The following is a 21,604-nucleotide window of genomic DNA, read 5'->3' on the forward strand; positions in this document are numbered from 1 at the left end:
ATCATTCCTTCCAAAGAAATCCCAGGGCTGATCTTCTTCAGAATGATAGGATCCAGCAATTCCACTTCTGGGTATCCAAAGAATACAAAACACTAATCCAAAAAGATATATGCACCCCTATGTTCATAACAGCATTATTTACAATTGCGAAGATATGGAAGCAACCTAAGTGACTATCAACAGATAAATGAAGAAAAATGTGATACATATAAAATGGAATACTTTCCAGATATAAAAATGATAAAATCTTTCTATGTGTGACAACATGGAAAGACCTTGAGGGCATTATGCTAAGTGAAACAAGTCAGAGACATACCACATGATATCCATCATCTGTGGAATCTAAAAAACTAATCAACAACAAAAAAGAAAATAATGAGCAAACTAAACAGTAACACATAGATATAGAGAACAGAAGAGCAGTTACCAGAGAGGGGAGTGGCAGGCAAAAGTATGCAAAAGGATTGACCATATGGTGACCCATGGAAACAAAATTTTGGTGGTGGAAAAAAAAAAAACAAACCAACATTAACAACAACAAAGAAGCTTCTACTTTAAAATCTAGCAAGTTTTATTCATTTAAAAAGACTGTATCCCGTAAGTTTGTTCACAATAGGCATTTAAACATGTATATTGTTATGAGCCTGCTTGACTTCTGTGTGATTTGTCTTTCATATATTTCTTCCAATCAGGGAACCTGCTTGTGAACGCAGAGAGAAATGATATTTTTGAAACTGCTTCTTAAGAGGTGGACATCAATAAGAATGTCCACTGCCACGTGAGCAATGTAACTTGGCACACGTAAGGCCTAGCCTGACACTAGGTTGACTTGCTGATCCAGGAACCCTGAACTCCCATCACTTCTTGGTTCTCAAGATATGCCCTGTTCTCACTGTCTGCCAGCCTCTGCATGTACTATTCCCACTTTCCAAGACATTCTTCTTCCTTCTCATCAACTCAGGAACCCTTGCTTACCTGCAGGTATCAGGGTATTGTCCCCACCATTAATTACCACTCAACAAGGTCAGTACCCTTTCTTCAAGCTTCCCCAGCTCTCCATCCTTCCCATTGTCAGCTCCAAGGGAGTGACAACAGCGACTCTCTGCCTTCTCAGTGTCTCTGCAGTGCCTGGCACTGAGCCTGCCATATGGCTGGTACTCTCTGAATGAATGGTGGCCAGATTCTCAGGCATGTGTTTCTAAAGCATTGTCTATCACCTGACAATAAGTGTATCTGCACGATCTCTGCTCATCAATGGGCAACAGAATATATTAAACAAATGTAGGGCCTTCACAACAGAATATATTAAACAAAGCTAGGGCTTCCCTGGTAGCTCAGCTGGTAAAGAATCTACCTGCCATGCAGGAGACCTCGGTTCAATTCCTGGATCAGGAAGATCCGCTGGTGAAGGGATAGGCTACCCACTCCAGTATTCTTGGGCTTCCCTGGTAGCTCAGCTGGTAAAGACTCTGCCTGCAGTGTGGGAGACCTGGGTTTGATACCTGGGTTGAGAAGATCCCCTGCAGAGGGAAAGGCTACCCACTATGGTATTCTGGCCTGGGGAGAAAGAGTTGGACTTGACTGAGTCACTTGCACTTTCACTTTCAGGGCCTTTATTAGAAACTGGAGTCCACATGGGGACATTTCTATTTCAGGAAACATATAAAGATGCTTGGGAAAGTTTTGAAGATGGTAGGAGACATGAAAAACAAGGCTTAGGAGCCAATATATAGAGTGGAAAATCTGTGCTCTGGATATAAACACAGCACGCACGACACTGGCTGCCCAATCCAAAGCCACATGCAAGACCTATACCAACCATCTCTGGAGGGGCTGGGAGGAGAGAGGATCCCCAGTGAAGATGCTCAAAGGGGCTGCCGATGATGTGTTAGTCACTCAGTCATGTTAGACTCTTTGTGACCCCATGGACTGTAGCCCGCCAGGCTCCTCTGTCCATGGAATTCTCCGTCCAGAATACTGGAGTGGGTAACCATTCCCTTCTCCAGGAGATCTTCCTTACCCTGGGATCGAACCCAGGTCTCCTGCACTGCAGGCAGATTCTTTACCGTCTGAGCCATGAGGGCCCTTAAAAGCCAGGGAAGAGCCCCAGAGGGGTGGCGTAGTGGTCAACACTGAAGTCCTTGCCTGGATATTTCCTCTACTTCATGCTAAGTATTTAGCAACTGTCTCTCACACTCCCCACAAAGGATTGAGAGGAAAAGAAAAAAACTTAATTGCCACATAGTTAAACCTGACTTGGGCTCCTGAACAGAAGACATGTCTCACACATCAAAGAAACAGAGAAAAACAAATAAAAATGTCAAATTGTTCCAAGACTAACTAGGAAGTTAAAGTTTTTCCAAATGACAGAAGGAGTCAAATTTCTATTCAAATAAGCATTCACTGTATTTTCTTTGTAGGCCAGGCTCTGTCCTAGGTACTGGGCATCCAGAGATGAATGACAGTGTCTCTGAGTTCAAGAAGTTTATGGTATAGGGGAGAGACATACAACAAAGCAAAGAGGAAATGGAGATAAACTGCAAAAAGTCACCGGAAGGCACAGTCCACTCCCAATGCAGGGATGAAGGGTCATGGAGGCCATCACAGAGAAACCCCATTATTTCTACCAAAACATCACTGCACAAAAAATCCACACCATAAACAATAAATAGACAGAAGAGGATCAAGAAAAGCCCCAATCTCTCTTCTCATAGTTCTCAAACCTGTAAGCCATTTGGATTAACACCTCCATCCTCAGGACCCCTGATAGTTTGGGCTCTTTCTTCACTTTATTCACCATGTTACTTTGATGACCTAGGACTAAGATTGAAGAAACAAATCGAGTATGTCAAAACAACTTTTCCTGGGAATTCCCTGGCAGTGCAGTGGTTAGGACTCAGTGCTTTCAGGTTAATCCTCAGTTGGGGAACTAAGATCACCCAGGCCATGTGGTGGAGAACCCCTCCCCACAGCAAAAAAAAAAAAAAAAAGACTTCTCCCATCAGGTAAACAACAACAACAAAAGATGAACACCCATGTTCATAGCAGCATTAGCCAAAAGGTAGAAGCAACCCAAATGTCCTTCAGCAGACAACATGGAAAATGAAGATGCAGTACATACACATGTGATGGTTGACTTTATGTGTTAACTTGGCTGGGTTATGAGATGCCCAGTTAGCTGGTAAAGCATTATTTTGGGGTGTGTCTATGAGGGTGCCTCTGAATGAGGTTAGCATTTGAATCAGATTGAGTTCATAAGATTCCCCTCACTAATGTGGGCAGGCATCATTGGATCCCTTGAGTGCCCCCAATATGACAAAAGGGTGGGGGAAAGGCAAATTCTCTCTCTTCTGGAGCTGGGAGGTCCTCCCCCTCCTGTCCTTGGACATCCGAACTCCTGGTTCTCAGACCTTCAAAGTTCAGGACTTAGACCACCACCACGCTGCCTTCCATCTTGGACTAGGAGTTACATCATCAGCTCCCTTGGTTCTCAAACCTTTGCACTCAGACTGAATTATACCATCGGCTTTCTTGGTTCGCCATCTTACAGATGGTAGATTGTGGGACTTCTTGGCCACCATAACCACGTGAACCTGTTTCTATAATAAATGTCCTCCATCTCTGTCTAGATATCCTGTTAATTCTTTCTCTGGAGAATCCTAATAAAATGCACAATGGAGTATTATTCAGCCTTTTAAGAGGACATTCTGACACACCCCGCAACATGGATGCTCCTTGAGGACATTATCTTAAGTGAAATAAGCCAGTCACAAAAAGATACATACTATCTAAAATAGTCAAACTCATATAAATAGTAAGCAGAAAGGTGATTTCCAGGGTCTGGGGGGTGTAAGGATGGGGAGTTTTTGTTTAATCGGTATAGTTTCAGTTTTGCAGGATAAAAACATTTTAGAGATTGTTTGCACAATAATGTGAATATACTTAGCACTACTGAACTGTACACTTAAAAATGGCTAAGATGTTTTTTTTTTTCTATTATGTGTATTGTACCACAATTTGAAATAAAATTTTTACAAAGATCATGCTATAATGATACAGGGTACATTGTCTTGAAACTCCACTCCAAGAAAAAGTGGTTATGGTATACAAAGGCCCCAAACAGTTTAATGTGTGTAGAAACATTCTATTCCATCTGACCTATCCACTCCATCTAAGTTATGTCATCTAATGTAATAAACAGGAAAAAAAATAACGCTTTGGTTCTGTTAGTCACAAGTAAGTACAATGGTATGAGAGATGAACACACTTTTAAAAACTGTTCTTGGCTTTGTTGGGGAAAAACAATACAAGCAATCTTATTTAGGTCACAGCAGTTACTGTAAACATCCCAAAGAAAGCTTATTAATAACAGCCACCCACAAAGGACCTGGTTTCAACCATGGAATGTCATGGAGTCAGTGGAAGGAAGGCTGGGGGAGAATTTGTCTGAATTTTGGAAATTAGAATGTTAGCACCTTTTTGTATTAAATAGTTGAATGTGGATCTAGAAATAGCAAATAGAGCCAAAATTTCAAATTAGCAATTAGGACTAGATGGCCTTCTGATTTATGGCTCTAAATCATAGTGATTGATCGCTTACTTGATTTAAAAAAAAAATCAGGGAAATATCCTAAATATTTATGCCGATCCTTGATTCAGTAGAGTCTGAGACCACCTTTACCTTCAGTGTGGTCACACACGAATGCACTGGGCTTGGCCTCTGTCCATAACTTGCTTTATGGCTCTAGGCAGATCACTGCCTCTCCGTGGGCCCAATTCCCTCTTCTTTGTAATGGGAAGGTTGGACCAAATGGCTATTATGGTCCCTTCCAACCATTATAGGGGCTTCCCAGGTGGCACTAGTGGTGAAGAACCTGCTTGCCGATGCAGGAGACATAAAGGATGTGAGGTTCGATCCCTGGGCTGGGAAGATCCCCTGGAGAAGGAAATGACAACCCACTCCAGTATTCTTGCCTGGAGAATCCCATGGACAGAGGAGCCTGGCGGGCTACAGTCCATAGGGTCGCACAGAGTCGGACACGACTGAAGCGACCTAGCATGCACGCATGCACCAATCATTATCATCTCTCATTAAAAACCTTGGAAGTACGGTGGTGATGGTCACAGAGCAATCTGAGTGCACATGATACCACACAGAACTGTACACTTACAAAAACAATCACTGTCTATTTTCCCACAGTAAAAAAGTAAAAATCAATCAACATTTTCAAAAAGAACCTGGGAAGCTGAAACAGCCATTGTGAGCAATAACTTATAATGAGAATTGCAGGAAACTCAAATTCTTCAACAAAAGACCTCTAGCCTTGGCTTATTATTTCTTTATTTTTAATCAAGTAATACTTGATCCCCAAAGAAACATTCAGATACACCAGAGATGATGCTATGAAAAGAAAACCTTTTCATAAAACAATAATTCCTTCAATATTGCAATGACCTGCCCACTCACCATTTGAGCCCCCTCTGTATATATCAGGCTTTATAGAAACTGAGCTTCATCTCTATCAATATGCTGCCCTGGTCAAAATTTCACTCTCAGTAGAGCAAGTGCTCTCATCTCCTCCAGCCATGTAAACGAAGCAAGTCAACTTCTGGCCCAAAGACAGGAGAACAAGTTTATTATATTTTACCTGGATTTTCCAGATCCTAGGAAGATGCCTCCGTACTAAAAATCAACACAAGATTTTTCAAGGTATTCAGTGTTGTCACTTGTCTGGAGACAATGGCCTCAGAAAAGAGGATGAACTGTCTTATTTCCCTTTCCTCCCTTTCTGTGCCCGCTGCCCTTTAAAGACATGTTCTTTGTTCCATAAATTCAAAGGTTGCTTTTATGTCCAGTGGGGTGGAGGCAAAAAGCTGTGTTTTTTAAAATGGTGAAATCTGTCAAAGTCCCAATGGCTCTTGTGATACAAATCGGGTCATTCTATACAGCCTGAACCCCCAATTCCACAGGGGGAATAAAAACCATTTATAACTCAAAGTAAGTAGCAGTAATAGGTCAATTCACTTGATTGGTCATGAACCAGTGACAGCGACACTGCTTGGCACCTAGGGGAGGAGAAGTGGGGTGCATCTAGGTCTACCCTAACCTTCACCCTCCTACCCTACTCCACCTTCTGCCTGAAACAGGCAGGAAAATGGCACCAAGAAGGGGAAATTCCTTTGCCCACCTGCTCCAGACTGGCAAAGGGTTATCTTAGAAGTCCCACTTCAGGCCCTTATCCCACCATACTAAGACCCACTGAGGTACAGCCATTAGAAGGGTCAAAGTATTTCAGCATTGACCTCCACCGTTCTCATGTCCCCAAAGCTCCCTCCAAGCCTTGCCCTCTCTGAAAGGGCCCAGTCTTTAAAATACTAGAGGAGCAAGAGAAAGACTGGAGGCCAGCCTGACAAAAAGAGAAAAGAGGAGCAAGAATGGAGAAAGGAGACTTCCAAACAGAACATTAGACTATGAAGAGTGACTAGGACAGAGAAAACCAAGGACTCAATGCACACAGTTCACGGAGGGGACAGAGCTGAGGACAGAGCTCAGGGCTGTTTTTGGAGATACTGACCCCTCTGAGAATCTGCTGAAAGCTATGGATGCTACCACCTGAAAAATGCACATTTACACACTATTTCCAGGGGTCCTTTGATGTCTCTAGGACAATGCTCTGCCAACTTGCCCAATGACAGGAATCACCTAGATGCTTATTTACAATTCACGTTACCAAACCGTCTTCCTAAAGTTGTGGTTCAGCAGGCCAGGGGGAAACAAACCCTACAGGTGACTGTTAACTTCCAGCAAACTTGAGAAACATTGCTCAGGTGCAGTAACCCCTTAATTAGCTGTGCATTAGAATCACTTAAGTTTTATAAACCATATGGGTTCACAAGCCCCATACTTAGATCTACTAAGTCAAATTCTCATGGTGGGGATGTATGCAGTGGGAGGTGTTGCTGACATTCAAGCAGTTTCAAGAACCTCAGCTCTAGTGGTCCCCGGACGAAACATGAATGAATGACCTATGTCCAACTCCATCCAAGCTTCCTCCTCAGTAGCGTGGATTGGCCAGGGCCCAGATGGCTATGATGGGCACCAGGTCATTTGACATACCACCAACATTGGACAGTGTTTTATGCACGGAAAATCCAGTTCCTTTAAAACATCAGCTCCACGAAGGCATGCGTCCGTGCTGTCTTGGCCAATGCTTTGCAACCCCATGGACTGTAGCCTACCAGGCTCCTCTGTCCATGGGATTTCCCAGGCAAGAATACTGGAGTGCATTGCCATTTCCCTCTCCAGGGGATCTTCCCGACCCAGGAATCAAACCAGCGTCTCCTGAATTCTAGGCAGATTCTTTACCACTGTGCCACCTGGGAAGCCCTCCATGAAGGCAGGGGTAATTATCTGTTCTGCTCACTGCTGTCATAGGAGTTTCAACAAGTATCTATTGAGTAAAGTAATGAATTAATTAATACATGAATTAGCACAGTAGGCACTCTGTATACACAGATTCTGCATCTATGGATTCAACCAAATGTGGATCCAAAAACACATTTTTTTTTTAAATTTCAGAAAGTTTCAAAAAGCAAAACTTGAATTTGCCATAGGCCAGCAACTATTTACATAACATTCACACGTATTTACAACTACTTACAGGGCATTTACATTTGCATTAGGTATTAGAAATAATCTAGAGATGAGCTAAAGTATGGGGGTTATGCATAGGTTATATTCAAATAAGCTATTATGTAAGAGACTTGATCATCCACAGATTTTGGTATCTGGGAGGGTCCAGGAAGCCATGGTTCAGGAGCCCAGTAACTATATAACTAAAATCCATTAAATCAGAGTATGACTGTCAGACAGATGTGTGACTCTGCAGATTTGTTCCTATGGCCAACAAGCTCTTTAACAAAAACCTTCTAACTTGAATAATCAATATAAAGATCACTACTATTTTAATAATATTATCAATATCACCACTGACCAAATTTCATGTATGTTTTTCATATATTATCTCATTCTATCTTTAAAATAAGCATATGAGATAAATATAACTATCTCCATTGTAGAGAGGCTTAGAAAGCCTCTTTGCCAAAGGTCACATAGCAGCTAAGCAGAGGAACTTACATGTGAACACAAGTCTCTATATTCCATGCTTTTAACCATGCAGCCACTTTTACATAGAAGATGGCCCACTGGAAGTTGGAAGTTATACCCCTAATTAAATTAGAAATATTAAATCCAGATGGATTGTTGCCCTCATTCTAAGGGCTTCTAATATGGTTTGGAGTTTCAAAGGTGAGTGAAGTGAGTGAAAGTCACTCAGTCGTGTCCGACTCTCTGCGACCCTGTAGACTATACAGTCCATGGAATTCTCCCGGCCAGAATACTGGAGTGGGTAGCCTTTCCCTTCTCCAGGGGATCTTCCCAACCCAGGGATCGAACCCAGGTCTCCCGCATTGCAGGCGGATTCTTTACCAGCTGAGCAACAAGAGCATTTAAATAAATGTAGGAAGGATGCTGAGCTTGATGGTTAAGTAACACACTTATTCAGTATCTCTTTTGTGACAAAGGCCCTTGGGGAGGTTAAAATCTAGCTGGGGAGATAAAACACCTAAAGCAGATGAAAAGTTAATCATGAGATTTATCCAAGGACACTGCCAAATGGGTAACTGAGAAGCCCAGTGCAGTTCTTTGTAACAAGGGTGGAGAAACGCTTCCTGGATGATGTGGGTTAAGCTTGGACATAAAGGATCACAAAATGTTGAAATAATAGATCATTCCAGGTCAGGAGACGTAAGCAGCAAAAAAAAAAAAAGGAATGGTAAGAGCTGGAGCAGAAAAGTCAGTGTGAAGACAATCCATAAGTAATATATTATGTCCATTTTCATTATTTCATTATGATCATTATATACATCCATTGTGGAGAAAATAGAAGACACAAATATACATACACACCCTCTATACATCTTCTATAAGCCAATCACCCCAAGATTCCTTTTGATATATATTCTTTCAGGATTTATTCTAAGCATAATTGTGTGTGCATTTATTTAGACATATACGTATTTGTCTACATGCATTTAATTTTATATTTATAGATTTATACATGCATATGCGTGCATGCTAGATTACTTCAGTCATGACCATCTCTTTGTGACCTTATGGACTGTAGCCCGCCAGGCTTCCTCTGTCCATGGGATTCTCCAGGCAAGAATATTGGAATGGGTTGGCATGCCCTTCTCCAGGGGATCTTCTAGACCCAGGGAATGAACCTGGGTCTCCTGCAATGCAGGCCAATTGCTTACCATCTGAGCCACCAGGGAAGCCGTATACATGCATATATGTATCTTTAAAAGTGCACATATTTGTATATACATTTATAAAACACAAATGATGTTTGTAGAGGAGCCTAGTGAGAAAGACCTTAAGGCAATAGAGAAAAACTTTTCACAACGACAGGGATAAAATCACCATCTTTCCTTTGTCACCCCCAAATCCACAACCAGTGCACATACCAAAAATGATACTATGCAAGATTATTTAATGATATCGGAAAACATTCTAACATGGTGTTGAAGTTTAAAAAAAAAAAAAGCATGTGATAGTATTCACTGTGTGATCCCACACGTATACTTAAAGATGAAATCAGAGAAATAAGACTGGAAGGAAAAATCTCAAAAAGAACCTAGGAGTGCAACCTTTGGGGGGATATTTTCTTCTCTATGCTTTTATGATTTTCCGAATCGCATGCATTATTCTGTAATCTGAAAAGAACCAACGCAACGGAAACATAAACCATATAAAAGCAGACAAACTCGACAATGGTCCAGGGCGTTCTGTTCAAGACGCAGCCTAGGTTTTTCTGAACAGCTGAAACCGAATTAGCATTGACCAGAAGACAGAGGAAGCAAAGCCTTTGTGTTGGGCCAAGTCCAGACTTCCAGGCTTGGACGGGTATCCGCCTTTGAGGGGCACAGCCAGTAGGTCAGGTATAGGCAGAGCAAGGAACCCCCCCTCGATGGTTGGGGGCGGGGAGTCGGGGCGGGACCCTCTTCCTCCGGCCCCTCCCGCCCGCCTCCCAACAGCTGCACGGAGCCCTCGGTTTAGACCTCCAGGCCCCCCGCCGCCCGCCCCCTTCGCCCGGCGCTCAGCCGCCCGCCCCGCCGGCCCCGGCGCCCAGCCCCGGCGGCGCTCCCGGGGTGGTGTCCCCACGCGAGCACAGGGGGCCGGTGGGCGCAGCCCTCCGCTGCCCGCTGCCGCTGTCGGCCGCAGAGCAGCTTTGTCATGCCGGGCGCCGAGCACTTTTTCTTCGCCAAGTTTCACCTTCGGTGACACAACTTTTCCGTGTTTCTTTTTTCGGCAGCTGCCGCATCACGAGGCTCATGAGCACACAGGTTGGTAATAAACCCGCCGGTCGGATCCCCGGCGACCGAGGGTCGCCCGTTCACCGGGCTGTTCGGCGCTCGCCTCTAAGTCGGGTCCCAGCCAGTAGGAAAACCAACGCTCCCGAGAGCGGGAGCCGCGAGGAGCGCCGGCCCCGTTTCCAGGAGAACGGTTCACATTGTTCCCGGGGCTCCGAAAACCACGCGCAAATCCGAGAGCTCTTGTAAGTCTTAACGTTCAGTAACCAGCAACCCCCCCGCCCCCGCCCCCGCCCCCGCCCCCGCCCCCGCCCCCGCCCCCGCCCCAAAGGGAGAGGCGAGCTCACGCACGGAGAATCAAAGGCAAAAGAAGCAGGTCAATTCACAATACTTTCAAAGTCGTGGTTGAAAGAAGCTTCTGAAAATATCCATAGGCATATTCAAGAACTGCACTCAGCCTGCCTTCTTTAGGTTGTTTACTTCTACTTTAACAGCAGGATAAATATTTTAAGAACTCGATCTGTTTACTAACCCCCAGCGCAAGAGCAGAAGAAACGCTACCTCCCTAATTTGGAGGGATTTTTTTTTTTTTTTGAAAACTGGGTGTCACGTTTGTTATTAAACTTACCTATAACCTTGCAATAGACTCATCACTGTTAATTACGGCAGTTAAAACATAGGTTCTGCAGCACAAGAGAAACATTACATGAGTCCTAACTTGGAGAACTATAATTAATATGCTCGTTCAAGGCGTGCATCTCTGTTAACAAGATATATTTTTGGAAATATTATCTAACTAAAGGCAACATAAACGGTATAAGACATAAAGCTCGCACTTTATTTTTCCATTTAAAATGAGTTACATAATAAGTCGTGAAAAGCTTCTTCCATGAAGCAACCCTTTGAGGGGGGTAAGGATTTCTTTAACTGAAGTTAATATAGCTATTACGGGAGAAAATCCAGACAGTTAATGAAAACCACTGACGTCTGTTCACAAGAAAAGGAGTGGGGGTGTGCAGAAAAGGGGGGGAGGAGGAGGCAGAGAGAGGAAGGGAGGAGGGAGTGGGGTTGAGAGAGAAAGAGAAGGGAAATGAGACAGATGATTCTGATGGGAAAAATAAATAATTAGGACTTTTACCCAGTCCTGAATTACGAGTACGTGTAGCCTTTAGAACACAGGTGAAATAAGCTCTCAGACACAATTCTATGGGGAAAAAAAACCATTATTTTCAAACTGACAGAAGCTTAGATCTTGAAAGATAAGAGTCATGGCCAACTGAGGGGAGCTGCACTTCAGAAAGTACAAGTCAGAATGCCCAAGGCCAAGGAGGAAGGAAAAGGGCACAAGGGCACCCCTAAGGCTTAAGGTAGGACTAGGTTTCTCTCAGTACAGTGCCTGGGATGGATAAATCACTCAAGAAATCTGTTCAGAAATCTCTTTGGGTGCACAAAGACCACAGCCCTGTACAATTGTGCCAGTACAGGCAAACTCTTCCTAGTCATGTCTGTGTTGATAATTGGCAAATATTTTGTCCCTGTGCAAACCTAGATTAGAAAAGAATCAACTGTGTTGCCTAGAAAGGCAGTGTTATGTATATCAATCCTGGATAGCATGAACGATTTCATGTCAATCCCTGGCATATGGTCAGTGCTCAAAAAAACTATTGTTACCAAATGCCAAGTTCGTGTGCCCAGCGTTGGAGTCTGGAGCAGAGAATCCCAAACTCCCCAATGGGTTTCAGCTAAGCATCCTGAAAGCCCAGAAGAGGGTGAGGTGGGGGAGGTGATCAGCTCCAGCATAATTCTCTTGGTGGTGAGGTAACAGGGCGATAAACTTTATCAGTCCTTAGGTGCCAAAGGTCTGGGGGGTACTTGCCCCTGATCATCAAGTAGTTAACTTCTTCCATTTGGTGGTGGGTTTTAGCATCTGAAAAATTCAGGAAATATGCATGAGATACTATTATCTGGGTACTTCAGAGAGGAACTACCCCAGAGGTTATGGGGGAGGGGTCTGTCAGGTGCAGACCCCACAGGGTCCTGCTCCTGTTACATTGTATTTTAAGACCCCAACCAAAATAACTTCTCCATCCTGTGTAGATGTCAAACAGTCACCCATTGACATTAATTCCTTGCTGTTAAGAGGCACTGCCTCTGGCAATCCTTTGTTCAGTGCCAGGTACTGTGCCAGTAATTTGGGTCCCACTAGCTGTGTGAGCTCACACAAGCTACATGATCTCCCTAAACTTCAATTTTCTCATCACTAACATCTATAAATACTATTTGCCACTTCATTTGGCTGCCATGAGGATTAAATTTTATATATATATATATATATATATAAATCATGCATGCCTAGTGAATTCAGAAGCTACTATAATGGTAATGATAATAACTATGATCATTATTATTATTATTAGATGATGAATAGACACCCAGGCTTAAATGAATTTCCTACCTTGCCTAGATCATTCAACAAATACTCCTTATGAGCCAGGTAAGGATAAGACCCTGTTGAGTGCCCTAGGGTGGGGGTCTTCCAAGAAACCAGAGGACAAGACAAGGAGAAGGGGTGTCAACTGGGACAGGAAGCCTGCTGCCTGGAGAGGTTTCTAGGTCTCAGGAACCACAAGTGGCATTCTGTGAGATCAATAAAGGGAAAACTAAAATGTGATAACAGAAATCAAAATAGTAGCTGCCTTCTAAGGGGGAATGATTAGAAAGGAACACAAGAAAACTTTCTGGGTTGATGAAAATATATTTTGTGGGTGTAAACATTTGTCAAAATTCATTGAGATGTACACTTAAGATCTGTACATGTCATTGTATATAATCTTTAATTACACAAAAGGAAATTGGGTTCATACCATTTTTTTAAAATAACTCTTTTATACTTTGGCCTCTGACAAGGCCTGCCTTTCACCAGAAGATTTTTTTTTCTTTCTTCTCAGACCCTACTGACAGGGTCCAGAAAAGACAGACATAAATACCTGAGAATTCCTCTGTGCAATAGCGATTGTCCAGAACAAATCTTAAGTCTCTGCAGAAGGCTGAGAGCAGGCAGGTCAAGCAAACGCCTCAGCTCAGTCCAGCCCTGATGCACCCCCTAGACCGTCCACTTAAACTTTACACCCACAGAAGCCAAGGGTGCTGCCAGGGTTTTAAAGACTCAGCATGGACACCTACTACCCTCTGCCCACTGCCTGTGGGGATGGTCATTAGCCAGTGACACTAATATTATTTCCATTTGAAAATCAATGCGAAAAGTAATTTACAAGGGCAGAGGCATGAGTAGGGCCTGAGAACTGTCTGACAGTAATCTCAACCTACAGTAATTGTAATTTAGGCTTAATGTTTATTACAAACTCAGGTCCCTAATAAAACAGCCCTTCACATTTCCGTCGTGCCCCAAGAATCAAGAACATCTCTCTTTTCTAATATAAAAGCCTCATCTTTAGGATTAATATCCTGGAAAACAGGGCTTTAGAGAAAAACAAATGGCCATCCAATTAGAAATTAGAACTGCAGGCTGGAGTGGGGGTCAGAATGATCACTATATACTATTTTACTTTCTTTAGGAAATTAGTGCCATTTACCCAGAAATCCACACCCCTAAGAAATGTTTCATCAGGATATGGCATTCAACAAAGTGACGAAGTGCCATGTTTAAAAATGTCAAAATTCTGATTTAAATAAGTTTGTAGAACTGGTCTATCACAAATAGATAAGCTACCTGTTGAGCTGGTGAGGACCAACTAGACTAAACCACGCTACACAGGATGACGAGCCTGAAGTCCGCTCCTCAGCCTTGGCAACAAATCTATCGTGAACGTGTTTTCTGGATGCTTCTGGATAGGGAAACGTAAACGGGTGACTAGACACAGTGATTTCTGCAGACGTTTGTCTTCTCTACTAATGGCTAAGAGTATACTTATGTGCCTAATCTTCACCTTCCAAAGATCACGTTAAGCTTAGCAAGGTAATAGACATGGAGGATCCCCTTCACTCACCACACTTTAATTCATGGGAGGTTTTTTCCCCCTCCTTGAATTGTTTAATCTTGGCAGTTATCTTCTATTCCTTTCAAATTCTCAACTCAAAATACAAGCCATAATGAAGCAGACACTAGAAAGCCCTTTTATTGGATATATTCGAGGAGCTGCAACACATTCCAGTTGTTCTGTGTTGATTGTAATTCCCAGAATGAGTAGTTGATTTGAACATAAAACAGCACAGCTGCAAAAAGACCTGGAATGTTAACAGTTTTGTCTCCCTAGTGACTGCCTCACACACAGATCAGCCCTCCAGCTTACCACCCAGACCCTGATTCCAGTTCCCTCATCAGCTCTGGTCCAGTGCTCAGGGCCACCCTACATGGCCCAGCACTAGGCGTGAACCTCAACCCTACAGCTCACTTTCTGTACTCGGGCAACATCCTTTCCCACTCTAACCTCCCTCACATCGCCAGCCTGAGGATACATCTGAACCCTCTGAAAGGACTTGAACTGTACTGGAAAGAAACTTAGAGGAAGCAAAACTAAGAGAGAAGATACAGCACCCCCAACCCATATCCCCCTCCTGCTCTAGCCTGTGGGTCAAGAAGAGGCACAGCACTGGAAATAAGAATGAAGAGGATCTGGGGGTACTGTTCACTCATCTCTTACACCTATCCCCAGGAGCATACTAACAATTCTGATCAGAAATCTCCCTGGTCACACCCCCTCACTGAAGCTGTCATCACCATCTTAGACACAGGAGATAACCTGGGGCTGATAACCCTCAAACCATACTGGTCCACAGTGACTGATTCACCAGGTGAAAAAAAGAAGTCCCTTCATGAGTAATAGGGAAGTTATGATTGCTAGTTTTTAATAAGAGGTACCAGCATCATGATTTCTTGTGGGTGAAATACCTCTCAACAGCTGGTTGGCCTGGTCCAAGCCCAAGAAAGACACTTGACGGAAGCAATCGCAGTAATCCGCCAAGACCAAGAGATGAGCTTTAGGAATGGCCTTCAGGGTTCAAGACGTGAGATGCTGGCTGCCTGACTGTAATGGCCTTTCTTAGGTAAGGTTGGAAGGGCTACTGGAAAAGGCCAGGAAGTGAGCTGAAAATGAGCTGTGCCCGTGAATGCACGTGGGCATCATAATCTGTTAGAGCAACAGCTGTGCAAGTGGCTGGCCTCTCAGACTATGCGTGGAATTGTCCTGCACTGCCCAGCAGCCAGTAGGAACCTAGCCTGATGTGAGTGCTGGCCGTCTCAGACAACCCACAACCCACAGCCCATATGGCCTTGAAACCTGTCTGGAAGTGATGGCTCTCTGGCTAAGCACAAGGGAAGGGGTTGCTGACAAAACACAGACAAAGCCAAATAAACCCAACCCCCAACTACAAACCAAATGACAGTTTCAGTGGTTTTGGCCACATCTTACAGCACGCAGGATCTTAGTAAGGGCAAAGTCTTAACCACTGGACCACCAGGGATGGCCCAAACCAAATGACAGTTTTGAAATCCACAACTGGCTAGCACTTTCACTCAATCCACAAACGATCTGCATTTATCTGTAACAGGCCACATATTTTCCAAAAGCCACAGGAACACGGTTGCCATAAACCAGACACAGCCTTCACTGAGTACTTTTCCAACAGAGAACTGCTGAAAAGATGTGACAAGGTAGAGAAGAGTGAATCAAAGCTAAGCAAGTATCTGCCTGGACAAACAAATGTTACACTTTCTTCTTCCTTGAAACAGAACTAGGTCCTCCTGTTCAGGAGCTGAGTGCCCCAGACTATATATTCATCTGCCAATGTAAAAGTTTGTGCAAAGCCTAACTAAATACACAAAAGATGATTTGCTGCACAAGAGGCCATTTTAATACTTTCAAACGCAATCAAGATTCCCCTCCTACCTCCAAGAGTGGAGTCTATCTTGTCTGCCTACCTTACTGAAAAAGGTTACAGAAAAGATCATTGTCCATCACTGGTGTTAACCTCAATGAGTTGAAAAACATCATTTAAAAGGACAAAGAGCAATTTAGATGCTCTGAAAGCCACATTTCGTTAAGGAGAACAAAATGACTTACTAATTATCTACTACCTGTTTTAAAAAGTCTAGAAACTCTGTTCACAGGCATGAGTCCCATCTCCTTGGGGAAGTTCACTCAATCCACAAACGATCTGCATTTATCTGTAACAGGCCACATGGTTCTCTTCTTAAAAGTTGTCTTGTAAAATTACACTAATTTATCCTAATTACAACCATAATTCCAAATGCTAATTACACAATTCCTACAGAGAGGTATTCCGTTTCCATTGAATCAACTTAAGAAAATGTTATGACATATGCCTAGTAAAAATTTTCATTATTGGGTTACAGAAACTTGGGCCAATAATGTTTCCAGACTTGTTACTCCCCATCTGGACAGTTACAAATTATATTCCTAGAGCAGCATCTCATCTTCTGTGAATGAATTTGATTTCAGGATCCCCCCAAAGGTAGCCTGAAATAAGCCTTAGGTAATCACTTGATGGAAATCAAGGACCAAAATTCAGAAACAAACTTGAAATACTCCCAGATGCAGAAGAGGAATCCCTTGCCTACATCAATTTGGTGGTACCATCTTCCATTGCATTTACCTTTCCGGGCCCCTCGAGGGCAAACAAAACAGTCTAACGACCCTGAAGTCACTTTCTCTTTTCACACGAATACCTGTTTAAAACGCACAACAATGAGGAAAGCTCTGGAGAAGTGTAACAGGAGTTCTACTTTCCGGGTGACCGGTTCAATTAATCTGTGCGCTTCAAACAGCCAGCGGGCATCAGTAGGTCCGAAGAGGGTGACCTCTAGCCTTGAGGCAGGCCGATGGTAACACTGACCCTTAGCATCACGGATCTAAACCTCCCCCCGCCCCCACCCCTCAAACTTTTAGAGCCTCCTAGTTGGGAGAAGCGGCTCCATTTAGAAACAAGGGATAAAGGCCCTGAGCTGAAGACTTTGACAACTTTCCGCGGGGGAGGGCTGACGCTGCCCTAGAATCTCCCGGGAAAGAAAGCTCCGGAGAGATGGGGAGAGGCGAGAAGGAGGAGAGGAGAAAAAGGAAGAAGGAAGGAGTGGGAGGGAAGAGAGCCCCAGGGCTCCAGGAGGAATCGGGGCCCGTGAACAAAGGCTGGGGCTCCCCCCACGGCAGCCCCAACTTCTGCAGCCGCGTGGACCCGGCGTGGGTCGCTGCGGCTCGGCGAGCCTGGGGCCCTCGGGCCGGTCCAGCCCACTCCGGCCTCCGCTCCTGGGCCCTTCCGGACACTTGCACCTCAGGCACCTGCCGTTCCCCACGGCTCTACCACACCCCACCCCGCTCTCTCTCTCTGTGCCCCTCTCCGTACCGGGGCTTCCAGGATGCTGTCTCGGATTTACAATCGGGAGCTAAGCCGGGCCCTTAGCAAGGCCACGGCTAGGACGAGTGGGAGTTCGGGGGGACGCCCCTTCCTGCTCCTGAGTTCTCCCCGGCCTGCGCCCTGTTCCGCTGCGCCTCCCCAGCCCGCCGGTGGGAGGCCCCAGGCCGAGAAGCGCTCTCGTGGCGGGGGACCGGCGGCCGGGCGCCGCGGGCCAGGTGGCTGAACACCCCCCAGAGTGGAGGGACGGGGCTCTCCCCTCCCGCGGAGGCCCGCTCCCGCCGGGCACTAGTGGCCGAGGGACCAGAGCCTTTGTTCTCCCGGGGCTCGGCGAGGCGGAGCTGCCGAGGCGCAGCGCGGGCGGCGCCAGGGCACCGGGATTGCTCACTTTTGCACGCGGCGTAGGGAAGGTGACAAGCTCCTGCCTTCTGGGGAGGGGACGGGGAGAGTTGGGGAGCAGGGGGCGTGAGGGGAAAAGGAGCGTGGGGGGAAGGGGGTGAGTGTCGCGGCCAGGCTCTTTGTTTGCATTGGGGGCGGGGAGGGGGGGGAAAGGTGGATCGGAGCACGGGTTCTAAGAGTGGGGCAGATTCCTTCCTGAGTATGTCACCGTGTGGCACCCGCGCAGCACACAGATGCACACTCGCGCACACGCAACACACAGGCACTCGCACCGAGAGGCGGCCGGCCGGTGGCAGGCAGCGCTGTTCCCGGCGCTCCGGGCTGCAGCAGCTCCGTCTGCCCGCAGCGCCACCCCGGTGCGTCCGGAGGGGGGAGTGAAGAGGCTGGTGGCACTCGCGGGGCGACAATCCCACGAAGAAGGAGGGAAAGTGGTGCAAATTCAGAGCCCCCCACCCCCACCCCAGCGGCCCGGGCCCCCTCCCGCCCCTTTCTCGCCCGGGGTCGCAGAGGTCACCGGCAGCTTAGGCTCTGGGAGGGAGGCCGAGAGCCGCCGGAGGGCGGCGCGCACGCGAGCGGGCGAGGGAAACCAAGGGAAGGGAAGCAGGCGGACTCGGCGGGCGGGCTTACCCTTAGAAGCATCTTTCTCCTCTTTGGGCTTGGTCACCTTTCCACTCATAGATCCCAGCTTGCTTGACAGGGTTCGGCCAGGAGACGGAAGTCCTCGCCGAGCGGGCCGGACTTGGGAGAGTGCTTAGGGCGGCAAGTCGCGACCGCGAGCTCCCCTCGGTGTGGCTCCGGGCGGAATCCGCTGTTCCCCAGCGCTGCCACCGCCGCCGCTGCCTACGAGAGAGTGGGGAGGAAAGGAGAGGGGTGAAGGAGGAGCCGCCGCCGCCGCCGCCGCCACCGCGAGCCCGAGCGGCCGGCCGCGGGAGGAGCCGCGCGCCTGGCTCCAGAAGTGCAGAGACAAAGCGGCGCGGCGCTCCCCCCGCGCCCCGCGCCCGCCGCTCCTGCCCACCCGCCCGCCCGCGGAGAGCCGCGCTCGCCACCCCCAGGGCCGTCGAGACGTGCGGCCGGGACTCCCCGGCTCGGCCGCCGCGGGCCTCCCTGGGCTCCGCGCCGGCCGCTCGCCGGGCCAACGCGGGCCTCCCGGGGAGTTGCCTGGGGGTGGGCTACCCGCGCGCCAGCGGGCCGCTTCCCCTACTCTCCCCATATGCTGCGGGCCGCCAACTCCATCAAAATAAAACCCCGAGGAAGGTTTAAAAAAAACACACACATCAAAACAAAGACGAAAATATTCACTTAAAAATAACGAGGCTCCCCGAAAGGGAAATGTTTTAACATGTGATGAGCAACGTGTGAGCCTGTTACACCGCAGAGCCGCGCAGCTCTTCGCCCGCGGACAATCGAGAGGGGAGGGTCGTCGCCTGTCTCTTTTTGTTGAACCAACGTTCCAGGTTCCTATGATTTTGCCAAAAGGGGGTCCCGAGTTGCTGGCGGGCAGAGGAGCGGGATGCGACGGCCCTTACCTGCTCTCTCTCTCCCTACACCCACACCCCCTAGGAGCTCGCCCGCTCCCTCTCTCGCGCTCTGCTTCCAAAGAACTCTCGGTCCCGGAGAGCCGCGAATCCGCGCGGCAGCGCCTTCTATATAGACCACAAGCTACCGGCTCGCGGGGGGCGGGGGCCGGCGAGGGCGGGGCCGGCACAAAGCCGCCGGCGGGCTGTAGTAAAAGGATAGCTCGGCAGGGGCGCGCCGACGTCAGCCGCGGGGTGGCCAAAGCCCCGCGAGGCCAGCGGAGCGCCGGCGAGCGTGTCGGCCGGGCGTCCCCTGGCCCCTTCGGAGCGGGCAGGACCCGCGGGCGCCACCAGGGCGGACTCGCACTGTGGGCTGCCGAGATCGAAGCCCGGGGGCCCCCGTCCCCCCTACCCCGGCCCCCGTTACCCTCCACCTTCTGATCTGGGCGCCCGCCTTCCCCGCAGCGCTGCCGGGGCCCGCGCTGGTCACCACCTACACTTTGGGGACTCCGCTTTTGGCAAGTGCCTGCACCGAGCGATGGAATCTCAGTTCGGGAGTCAGCGACTCCTCGCCTCCGGCCAGTTGCCCAAGTTGAGCCAGCCGGACTCTCCGTGAAGAGGGCGCGCTAGAATCTGGGTGTCAGTAGGGAGGAGAGTGAAACTGACAGCGGCTGCGGCCGCCTCCCACCCCTACCCCCACCCCCCGCACACAGGCCCCTCCTCCTAGGGCTGGTCGCTCTGGTTGGCAACCTAGGCGCAGAGTGCCCACCACGCGGAATGGCCAACCCCAGACAAACCGAGTGAGGTGGGACTGGGGGCGGGTGCTGGAGAGGGATTAGCAGATCGGCCTGTCGCCTGGAGCACGCTAGTGACCAAAGAGGGACGGTCCATGAAGATCTGAACTAAAGGGAAACAGCTCAGAAATTGTACAAGAGAGGGGTGATGGGGAAGATGAAAGAGCCAGGAATAGGGAAGGGGGACAGGGTAGCCCTGGGACATCCTGGGAAACCCTTTGCGCGCGATGGCCCGGTTCTCGGCACGTGGATACCCGGAAGGGCGTGGGACCGGGGTGGCCGCTGGCAGGACTTGGTCCTCAGAGCGGTCCATTAATCAGACCATAGGCTCCAGCCTGGCGGCAGAGACGCAGCAGCGACTACCATACAGAAAATCCGTTTCCCCTCGTCCCACCCAACTCCACCCGCTCCTTAATTCGGTTTCGTTAATGGCATTAAACCAGGCAAAGAAATTATATAGATGGATTAGTCTTACTGAATCCCAGGCGGTAACTCAATTACGAGAGCCTGCTGTGTCTTTCAAGACCAGGAGAGTGGGTTGCCCCTGCCTCCAGCCCTGGGTCTAAAGGTCGGCAAGCCTCTAAATTCAATTTGCAGCCTCTGTCCTTGGTCTGGAAGGAACTCCAGGCCTATTTTTCTTCTAAATAATATCTAATAATCTGGAAGTTGATGACACAATGTGATTATCCAACCCAAGTTTAGATCATTAATATCAGTACTCTGGGAAAGAAGGAATTTCTCTTCAACTGACCGGAATTCAAAAGGGATGGAAACCTGGGTGAATTTAGAAGAAAGATGGAGAGAGGGGTTGAGTCCTGTTTTCACCCAATAATAGTCAGTTACTATGGATTTAGTAACTACCCTGTGCCAGGCAGCGGGCTAAATGCTTTACATCATTATCTTATTTCATCTTCACAACAAGCCTAGGAAGTGTTATTTCCATTTTACAAATGCGGAAACTGAGGCTCAGAGAGGTTAAGTAACTTGCCCAGAGGTCACACCTCCTAGTGGTGGAGCCTGGATAAAAAACTAGGAGAGCAAATAGGAAACAGGTGGGTCTCTGTCTTTTCTGTGCTCTTCTACTAGACAACATGGTCTCTCAACACTCCTATCAGCATCTTAAAAGGAAGGGGGGGC

The 21,604-nt window shown here is 47.4% G+C and overlaps 1 protein-coding gene across 3 annotated transcripts in view; it reads right to left on the reverse strand.

The window, feature by feature from the left end:
• Positions 1-21,604, reverse strand: part of FGF13 (fibroblast growth factor 13) — a 575,233-nt gene that overhangs the window by 530,298 nt on the left and 23,331 nt on the right. For 2 of the 3 annotated variants that reach the window (XM_052662899.1, XM_052662897.1), the window contains exon 2: positions 18,787-18,999. In XM_052662899.1, the coding sequence (XP_052518859.1) occupies positions 18,787-18,835 (49 nt within the window). In that variant the 5' untranslated portion in view covers positions 18,836-18,999. Of the gene's footprint in view, positions 1-18,786; positions 19,000-20,170; positions 20,308-21,604 lie in introns of those variants that run through there. The other variant, XM_052662898.1, reaches the window with a different exon arrangement.

Source organism: Budorcas taxicolor, chromosome X (genome assembly GCF_023091745.1).
Source record: "Budorcas taxicolor isolate Tak-1 chromosome X, Takin1.1, whole genome shotgun sequence".
Taxonomy (NCBI): domain Eukaryota; kingdom Metazoa; phylum Chordata; class Mammalia; order Artiodactyla; family Bovidae; genus Budorcas; species Budorcas taxicolor.